The sequence below is a fragment of the Condylura cristata genome, unplaced genomic scaffold (assembly GCF_000260355.1).
Source record: "Condylura cristata isolate star-nosed mole 26May11 unplaced genomic scaffold, ConCri1.0 scaffold00012, whole genome shotgun sequence".
Lineage (NCBI taxonomy): Eukaryota > Metazoa > Chordata > Mammalia > Eulipotyphla > Talpidae > Condylura > Condylura cristata.
In genome coordinates this window covers 51125635-51135819 of record NW_004567113.1, presented here as the reverse complement: position 1 = coordinate 51135819, position 10185 = coordinate 51125635, and the positions used below count along the sequence as shown (strand labels likewise).

The 10185-nt window shown below is 51.5% G+C and overlaps 1 protein-coding gene across 1 annotated transcript; it reads left to right on the top strand.

Annotated features, from left to right (window-relative positions):
• Positions 1-3089: 3089 nt before the first annotated feature.
• CLRN2 (clarin 2) lies at positions 3090-9959 on the top strand. Its single transcript, XM_004681391.2, has 3 exons — positions 3090-3342; positions 6309-6488; positions 9401-9959. Exons 1-3 carry the CDS (start codon positions 3090-3092, stop codon positions 9664-9666), a joined length of 699 nt encoding a protein of 232 aa, XP_004681448.1. The 3' UTR covers positions 9667-9959.
• Positions 9960-10185: the final 226 nt, after the last annotated feature.

The window sequence follows — 10185 nt, the reverse complement described above, 5'->3', positions numbered from 1 at the left end:
GGGGGTCTGCGCCCAGGATCAGACACGCCTGGCGCCTCTACTCCTGTTACCTGGTGCGCTGGAGCAAGGTGGCCTCTCCCTGCGCCCACCCCGTTGAATAGCTGGGTGTCCCCAAGGACATTAATAGCTCTCAGGTGGGCTGGCCAGTGAGAGGGGAATACTGTCCTGCTTGGAAAGGGTTTGTTGGGCCAGGTTTCGAGTTTCCCAAAGATCACCAAGGAGCCAATTCCCATGCAGCACACGAGGGTCTTTACTGCAAGCCCGAGCCTGGGCGTCCAACATGCACTGACAGGCAGTGGCCAAGTTGAGAGCCCCGAGCTCAGGCAAGGCAGGGTTTTTATTGCAGAAGAGGGGAGTTTCAGCTCTGCAGAGGGGAGTTTTAGCTCAGCAGTACATTGATTGGTGGACATTGAACAAAGTTATCTTGTCTTAACCAGGCTGGTCTATGCATGTAAGATGTGACCTTCGCTACTCGCCCGCATACCTTAGGGCATCTGGTGCTTTCCTGCCCTGGACTGGTCACTTGCCTACTTGCTAATTGGCGGTTGCTATGGGATGAGCAAGATGGGACATTGACAGTTAAACTCGGCTGAGGGCCTTGTTGATAACCGAGACTTAGGCCTGGCTGGTTCAGAAGCATTCTGAAGCCTGTCATGGCGTCAGTTTGGTCTTTCAGGTTTTGAAGATAATTCTGCGTAGAGCAGTGTGGCCACTAGTCGGTAGCTGAACACAGGCTAACTGAGCGTCATTAAGTCTTCTCTTTACCAGGACCTCTGTGACAACCCACTGGGCCTCCAGAGAGTGTGAGGTCCCCATGTCTCCCACTTGGGGGCTGGGGTATTTAAATTCGCATTTGAAGGCGTATTTAAAAATAAAAGGTTGCCCAAACCGTGATACCAAAACTATAGCATGCTATATTTTAACTGTTTAAATATATTCACAAATATATAAATATATACAACAAACCACAAAATACCCTGGAACATGACAGCAAGGTTTTCTCGAAGAATATATGACACAGATCTCCGGTCCGGCCCGCAGCACATTTTATTATCACAAGCTTCATGATCAGGAACAGGCTCACTAGAAGGCTGGGTGGGAAGCAGACACCCGGTGCCCTCTGTATGCCATACATAGTGCCATGTGGTCAGCAAGTGCTGTTTCACAGGTGCTACTTGACCCAACAATTGTAGAACAGATTAGGGAACTGAGGCCAAAGACACCCAACCACTTTCCCAGAAGTACAGCAGTTCAATCCTGGCCTGTAATAATTAGAGATCTGCTTAACCACTCCCGCCTGCGTGAAGCATGACAAGGACTTGTTAGTAGTCAGCTGTTCCCCACAATACCTACGTTTGTCATAACTCCATCATTCAGGACAGAAATGTGACTCAGGTATAATAACACACATTCTGCCTTCTCAAAAAAAAAAAAAAAAAGCAAGCTTGATTTTAAAATAAAAGAATAACAGGGCCCTCCCGGGTGGCACAACAGGTTAGGACACAGCACTGCAAGCTGGCCGCAGCCACTTCAGGGCCAGTTCGATCCCTGGCTCTCCTGACCCGCCTGCTGCTCCCCTCAGCGTGTAATTCGTTGATCTGCCTGTTCTGCTACCCATTCTGTCTCTGGTAGAGTCTCTCACCACCCCTGTACCCCAGTTCTGTATGCATCAATAAATAAATCTTTAAAAAAATAAGAATAACACCAATTAATTATCAAGATGCCAATTCTTTTCTAAGGCTTTTAATTGTACTTTGCTATTTATTCCCAGAAAACATTTACTATTTCAAGGTTATTATGAGGAAGCTGAACTGTTGTTTCAAAGATCTGAACCGTCACCCAGCCCTAACATCCACCTTCCAGGAGAGGTACAGCCAGAAGGGTCCACACGGCTGGGTAAGAGTTGCTGGGTGAGCAGCGTTTGGTAGGAGTTCTGAATAAGCTTCAGAGATGCTCTTCTCTACTTTCACTATGAGGCGCGCACAGAAATGAACCCCAGTGAGGGGGCAGAAGTCTGACATTTCTGTTCCCCCGTCCCTCTGGCCCTCACCCAACTCCAGCTGGTTAACAGTGCAAACTGCTGACCCCGCCACGCTTCCGACACCACCCAAGGCACCTTCTGTGCCTCCTATGTCCAATCGTGTTCCCAGAGCTACTGACACGGGCCATTGCTGACTCACATGACAGTAACATTCAGTAAGAGTAAAAGTCAAAAATTAAAAAGCCAGAGGATAAGATAGAAAATAGGGAAGATTTCAATCTGAGTCCCTACAAGTTACAGAAAAAGATCAGAGCTTCAGAGATGAATACCCTAGCAGTCTGATTATTATTTGCAAACACATGAGAAAAACACTTTTCTGTCCCAACTCAGATGACACAAAAGGTAGAGGGAAAAGAATGTTTTGGGGTCCAGGCCACCCCAACAGCCACAAATTGTTATATATAATTTTACCCTCAGTAGATTCATCCTGTTTTAAATCCAGGAATTAAACACCTCATTGACACATTCAATGAGAAGCCTTGATAACAGAGGTCATTTCATGTAATGTATAACTGTTCTTGGGGTTAGGACAGCCGTGACATTTTAAGAGAAAGCAGTGGCCAGGGATGCATCCGAGATCGGCATTTAATATGGTGCATTGTTGATGATGTTCAAGTGCCAATCGTTTCATTTTTGTTTTCCTTCTACCGGAGCCATTTTTGGAAACAGGTTAGAGTCTCTCTGGCCAGATCAACCTGGTAGAGCTGACTTCGTGGCTTCTGGTCGTGAACAGGTCCACACCAGGGTTATTTACATACTGAAAGGAGGAACAATAATACCCTCTGCTGAAACATTAGTCCAGTGGGAGCTCTCAGGTTACTCCCAACACTCAAGTCAGGTGAAGACCGCCTTGCAGAGACTTCCGGATGTGGTTGTAGTAAACACGGACCTTGAGGAGCGGCTGAGGGGGACAGGGGCCGGACTGGCCACCCTGAAAGAGAGGGTCTGGAAGAGCTGACCCTGGAGCAGAGGAGTGCGGTGCATCCAGAAGATGTCCAGAGTCGCCGCCTCTGCCCGGACACCTGGGGCGTGACCTGTGGCCCCGAGAATGCCTGGATGGTTCAAAAAGACATGGTACGGGCTGGCCTCCGTCCTGAGCTTCTCCTCCTTCGTCCTGATCATCGCTGCCCTGGTGGTGCCCCACTGGCTGAGTGGGAAGATCCTGTGTCAGACTGGAGCAGACCTGGTCAACGCCACGGATCCAGAGCTGGTCAAATTCATCGGGGACATTTACTACGGGCTCTTCCGAGGGTGCAAGGTGCGGCAGTGTGGACTCGGGGGCCGCCGGACCCAGTTCACGAGTGAGTATACTTGAGACGGGAAAGCTGCTTGAAACACTTTTTTCACTATGTATGAGTGCTGTGTGTAAATGTGGGATTCAGCTGTTGCTTCAACTAAGGCATAATATCCAAGACCACAGAGAGCCAAAACGGCCTTTTCCTACAAAATCCCAAAGAAACCTTAGAAACAAGGGTAGCTGTTTACTTCTTCCTGATACCCGTTCAGGTCCCAAGTGCTTACCTGTGTCGGACATTCTGGCAAGTGCTTTATGTAGCATGTCTCAATAAAGTCTCACGACAGGGGTGTAGAGAAGGAATCAGAAACGATCCCATTTTGCAGAGGACAACACTGAGGCTTGGAGTGCCTACCTTGCCCCGGTCACCCAGCCAAGAACAGAAGAGCCAGCCTTGAGAGCCAGACTCAGGTCTGGGTGTCCTTGGCACGGCGTGTCTGTGCAGACCACCTGCAGAGATGACAGGCAGCATGCTGATGCTGCTTATGTAAAGCCACTCCTACTAAGGAGAAGCCAGGGCCCTGCCCCTGGGCAGGGCGATCAGACCACCCAGTTTGAGCCGCCTTCTGGTGGGGAGACCCAGGCAAGGCGCTGGACGCTGTCCGGGAACGTGAGCGGGCTCAAGTTCATGCCACTTCTGAGCTGTTTTTCCAGCCAACACCAGGCAGGAATTCAAGCCCAGCTTATGAAGGATCTTCTGGGGAAGAGAAACAAAGCCAGAAAAGCAATAATCTGCAAGCCCCTAGAACCAAGCCACTAGGGGAGTGGCAAGGACAGTGTCCCCATGATCATAATTAGTCCACATCGTGCAAATGCAAAGGACTTTTAGCCACTATTGGATTTCTACAGTTAAGAATAACAGTTGTCAGAAACCTGGCCAGGTTAAGGCTCTTTTGAAGTACATAAAGATTTTCTAGCCGGACTGTTTACAAATAGAATCACACAATTTGGCATCATTTATAGACATGAAAGAAGAACACGTGGTATGTACATTCAGAGGGCATAAAGATCCCTAGAGATATTTGCCAAGAAATTAAACTGGGTGGGATGATACTAGAAAAATAGCTCTATTAAAAGCATAGCGGCGATGAGGTGTGAACTTCTCCACCTAACTCATACCCACTGCTGTAAAACACCTCAATTAAAGAAAATAGAATTTTTAAAATGACATCCACAAGAAGCTGAACATGCACACACAAAGAAGTAAAAGCCAAGGCCATGAGCCCGCTCTGCAGCCTTGCTTCTGAGCCAGCCCTGTTTGCCACGTGGGCCGCCACTGCAGCCACGGAAGGACCCAGAACAGGGTGTCGGGAGGGCGGCAGCCGTGTTCCATGTTCCAGTAATGACCTTGGGGTTGTATTGCGTCTGGCAAGGGGATGTACTTTTTAGAGGAACTCGACCCGAAGGTGCTCAAGATGAGGGCAAATGTACTCGCAGATGGATCCAAAGGAAAAAAAAAAATTCTTTCCTTTGTACCATCCTTGAGATTTTTCTGATATTGGAGAGTGTTACAGAGCTGCCAGGAAAAGACACAATTTCATACACAGTCAAGGGGAATGAACAAAGAACAACTAAGGAAGTCGCAAAGCCTGCAGGAGACATGGACACCACGGGAAGCAGAGATATTCCAAAGACTTGCGTGAGCAAAACAAAGTTAAGGGGACACAGTAAACACAGCCCCTGGAAGACAGCGCATGGGCCATCTCCAAAGCCTGCGGCCGCCTGCACCGTAACGTTCCCTTTCTTCTCTGTTATGCTTTTAGTTACAGTTTGCCTCTGCCCCTTTGGTAGGTCGACATTGAAGCCAAGCATCGGCTTTATTCACCAATGACCCCGGGCCCTGAAAAAATGCCTGACACATAGTAGGTGCTCAAACATATCAGTTGAATGAGTCTCAACAAACTCATTTTCATTCACAAGAGGCCAGACGTGTGGCCTGTGGTGGACCAACCCTCCAGCACCCTGCCAGACAGGGGAGAAAACTGAGGCTCGGAGAGGTCATGCACCTTTGTCCAGGGTCACAAACTCCTGAGTGCCAGACCCCAACCCTGCTCAGCCTGACCCCCCTTGCCCTCCCCACATTCCTCCCTCCAGAATTTGCGATGGACAACTGTCCCTGCAAATCTGGAAATGGGTTCATATCTACATGAGGACACAATGAGTTCCTTTTCAAACTTGTATTATGTGGCTGCACTTAATTTATTAAAAGCCTCATATTGATTCATAATGTGGGCTTTCTGCAATACTGCTACTCTAAAGAAGACCCACTAGTACAGGTGACACACATGCTGTCCCTGAGTGACCGCTGTGGTAGAGGGCCATGCATTCACACCCCGTGGCCAGTGCCTCATCCCTGTCAGCAAAGCCTCTTCCTCCCGCTGCTTGCACAGGTGACTCTTCTCCTGGGGTATCCTGCATGAACAAGAAAGGGGACACAAAGCAAGAGACATAAGCTATCAGGCTTGGAATAACAGGGGAGCATGAGCCTGACGGGGGGGACCCCCCCCCATGACAGAAAGGCAGCACGGAGCGACCTAAGAGACGGCTTTTGCAGGGTGCAGTTTCCATGCTGGAGATCACTGGACAGAGATAAATATGAACGGAAACTCAGGACAGTAAGTTGAGTCAGAGCTAGGATGTAAACGTGGAGTGTCTGGAAACTGTGGAGTGGAAAGGACACTTGAGAGGGAGACGGATCTAGTTCTCAGGCTTGGGAGACCCCGACCTGTGAACAGGAGGAGGCAGGTAAGCTGGCAGAGGTGCCAGCGGGAATGGGGGGGAGTTGTGGGGGGGGGGGAAGGCGTGATCCGAGTCCGCTGGGCAGCTCCTGCCTCTGGAAGCCCCTGCACTTGCTGCCCGCTCCCCGCTCCCACCACCACCCCACCCCCCATGCGGACTCTCCGGGGAAGCAGGTTTGGGCTTGATGAGCCTGACGGGAGCTGTGACTCTGAAACGGCTGTCTGCTCTCCGCAGTCTTCCCACACCTGGTGAGGGAGCTCAACACAGGCCTGCACGTGACCACGCTGCTGCTGCTCCTCTTGGCCCTGGCCCTGGCCCTGGCCAGCATGGGCTTTGCCATTCTTAACCTGATCCAGGTGCCCTACAGGGCGGTCAACGGCCCCGGGGGCATCTGCCTCTGGAACGTCCTGGCAGGTAAGGAGGGGCCGGAGGGAAATGGTGCCCACATTGCACAGGCTGAGTAACAGAAGGGTGAGGGGCCGCCCGCCCCGCCAGACCTCCCTCCCAGGTGCGGAGCGTTTCTAGGCGGCCCCAAACACCGTCCTTATAAAGGACGCAGAGACGGTCACAATAGGCAAATTGTTGAAGCGCCTGCCTGGCTGGGGGCTGAGGGAGGGGTGAGGTGAGCGGCAGGACCTTGAGGCCAAGAAGCTGCTGCTGCCAGGTTGGAGCCCTGCACACATGACAGAAGAGAAGGGACCTGGGACTCACCCAAGCCGCACCAAGGCCCCATGAGGTAGAGCTACTGGCCTGTGTTTACAGATGAGGCACCTGAGGCTCCAGGAAGTCCACAGGCCCCCAGGCTCCCAGCCCTGAGCCCTGAACTGCAGAGATGCGGTCCAGTCCAGGCACAACTGAGGCGAAGTCTTGGGTCTTCTCCCTCACCCCCATCTCACTTATGACCAAGACCTATCTTCCAAGCAGAAAGGGTGTGTGTGTGTGTGTGTGTGTGTGTGTGTGTGTGTGTGTGTGTTAGAGTACACTGATGCAGAGGAATTAATTCACATGTTATTATGTACACTCATCTGTGATGAACACAGCAAGTCCTAGCAAATGAAAGCTGTTTCAGAAAACCCAGGTCAAACAGTCGCTGCACACCACTGACCCCCAACACACACACACACACACACACACACACACGACCTTCACCTTTGAGACCATAAAGAGCAGGGAGTGTGGTCCTATTGGGTGAGACAGCCTAACGGCGTAAGTCAACAACCATGAAGTCACCAGTTTGCAGACCGTGGGCTTCTTAGAATTACTTCTGTCACGTGCCTCACCCCAGCTCGACTGGAGGTGCCGGGTTTCTCTCCACTTGGGACTCCATGGTGACTGGCACGTGGAAAGTGCTGCTCCTGCCTTTTGACCGGATGCTCGGCTCTGTCGCCGCCCTGCCTTGGAGAGCTGGCCTTCCACGCCCACGCCACCGAGAGCATTTTTTTTTAAGATTATTTATTTATTCGTACAGAACTGGGGGTACAGGCCAGAGATGCAGAGGGTGAGAGGCTTCACTAGAGACAGAGTGGGGAGCAGAACAGGCAGATCGACAAAGTACACTGCTGAGGGGAGCAGCGAGCGGGTCAGGAGAGGTCTGCCGCGCCACGTGGTCACCTCCGGGGCAGGCGGGAATCGAACTCATGCGGAAGCGGCTTTAGCTTCTCAGTGCTGTGTTTTAACGCGCTGCGCCACCAGGGAGGGCCGAGGAGAGCATTTTTAAAAGGCACTTTGACAAAAGGTAGTGTCAAGGGGTATAGAAATATGAACGTCCTTGGGTTCAACAATTCAGGAGGGGCTTTTGCTGAGGCGAGAGCTGGGAAGGAACACAAAGACAGATGGAAAAAGACATGCATGCCATGCCTCATACTGCTGGCAAGTCAGAGGCAATCTGGATCACAGGGAAGTTCATTCAAAACTTAATTAGGTGTGCCTCTGGGCCAGAGTGTTCTGCCCCAATTTTTAAAAATCTTTTTAAGGCCCTCCCTGGTGGCGCAGCGGGTTAAAGCACAGCACTGAGAATCTAAAGCCGCTTCCTCATGAGTTCAATTCCCGCCTGCCCCGGAGGTGACCACATGGCGTGGCAGACCTCTCCTGACCCGCCCGCTGCTCCCCTCAGCAGTGTATTTCGTTGATCTGCCTGTTCTGCACTCCACTCTGTCTCTGGTGAATTCTCTCACCCTCCACATCTCTGGCCTGTATCCCAGTTCTGTATGCACAAATAAAATAAAATCATTTAAAAAAAAAATCTTTTAAAAAGACTTATTTATTAATTTATCCATACAAGAATTGGGGTGCAGGCCAGAGATGCCGGGGGTGGGGGGGAGAGGATTCACCAGAGACACAGTGGGGAGCAGAACAGGTGGATCTCCTGAAGTCCACTGCTGAGGGAGCAGCGGGGAGACAGGAGAGGTCTGCTGTGCCCTGGGGGTCACTCCCTGGCTGGGGATGGCCCTCAAGCTACAGGGGCTGCAGACAGCTTCACAGTGCTGCACTTTAACCAATTGAGCCACCAGGGAGGGCTCAGCCCCAGTTTAAAGGGAGCTGAGCCCGAGTGCAAGCTGGCGGAAGCAGGCCCGGTGCTGGGCAGCAAGTCTGAGCAGGTAGGAACAGCAAGAGACTCATTTTGCTCCAAAGAATGGGATGTAAGAAAGACACTAAACTGTCCCAAATGTTTCTGTCTCCTTGTGAGATAAAATAAATTTGTATTTTCATCTTTATGATTCTCTGTGGTGTCCACATTTGCTTCAATGAAGATGTAATAATTTTTTTAAGATTAATCATTTCATAAATGGGAAAGCTGTAGAAAAGCAGGGAGGTGGAGGGAAAGGGAGAGAGAGCCAATGAGAGGACAGAGGCAGAGAACCAGGGAGGAGAAGAGGGAGAGGGAAGAAGGAGATCCCAGAAAGGCAAAGTTTGAGTCCACTGGGGAAGCACGGACCTTTGGGAATCTTCCAATGGTGCCTTCTCTCCTTTCCTCCTCTCCTGCCTCCCTTCTCTCTTCTTACCTTAAAGGTAAGGATGGGAAGAGGCTAACTTAAGGTGGAACCCTCCACCAGCCTGCACGTGAGGGCACCTTCCCTCCCCCACGGAGCCCTCGGGGCCCACACACAGATCCCAGAACAGTCAGAGCCTGGAGACTCAGTGCCCACCTCATGGGCGGGCGGCTCTCTCCACCTGCCCTGCGGCTCACACGCCCCTGCACACGTGTGTCTTCCCAAGAATTGGTTAACTCGCCCAGAGCTTGTTGCCGGAGCCAGAGATATGCTCTGTGGCATGGCTGGGCATGTGGCCTTTGGCGCTGACCCTGAGTCTGGCCTTCTGGGTTCCAGGTGGCGTCGTGGCTCTGGCCATCGCCAGCTTCATGGCCGCGGTGCGGTGGCACGACCTGACAGAGCGCATCGCCAACTTCCAGGAGAGGCTCTTTCGCTTGGTGGTGGTGGAAGAACAGTACGAAGAGTCGTTTTGGATCTGCGTGGCCAGCGCCTCAGCCCACGCCGCCAACCTGGTGGTGGTGGCCATCAGTCAGATTCCCCTCCCAGAGATTCAAACCAAAGTAGAGGAGGCCACGGTCACGGCCGAGGACATCTTGTACTAAGGGTCTTTGCCCTTACACATCCTTTCCTTAATCGGCTCTAATATGTACAGAAACCTATACTTTGGTTTTTGCAGGTTTCATATTCCAGAATGTCCATGTTCTTGGCAGGAGGAAAAAAAAAGAAATGTAAGGAGGAAGGAGGGTGCCTGGTAGATACGACGGCTGGGCCCAACTCCTGGCACCCCACTGCCACTGCCGTGTGCCAACTGGTGCACTTGGTGTCTGCTCAGCGTCCTCTTCTGTAAGATGAACAGTGGGGACCTCGCAGGCTGTCACGAGGCTTAACATTCCCGGCCTTTCATACCAGGGCAGGTACACTCCAGCACGGGGAAGCAAACCTCGCCTATCCCAGGAGCATCTGGGGAACACGAAGGGTGTGACCACACCAGGCCCTCCAGAACACCTACTCTTGCCACAAAACAAAAGACTCAGACAACCACAATGATACCAAGAGTGAAAGTAACTGCCCACTTTTAGAAGGTACCAACCCAGGCACAGTTCTAAGAGTTGTCCGTATAT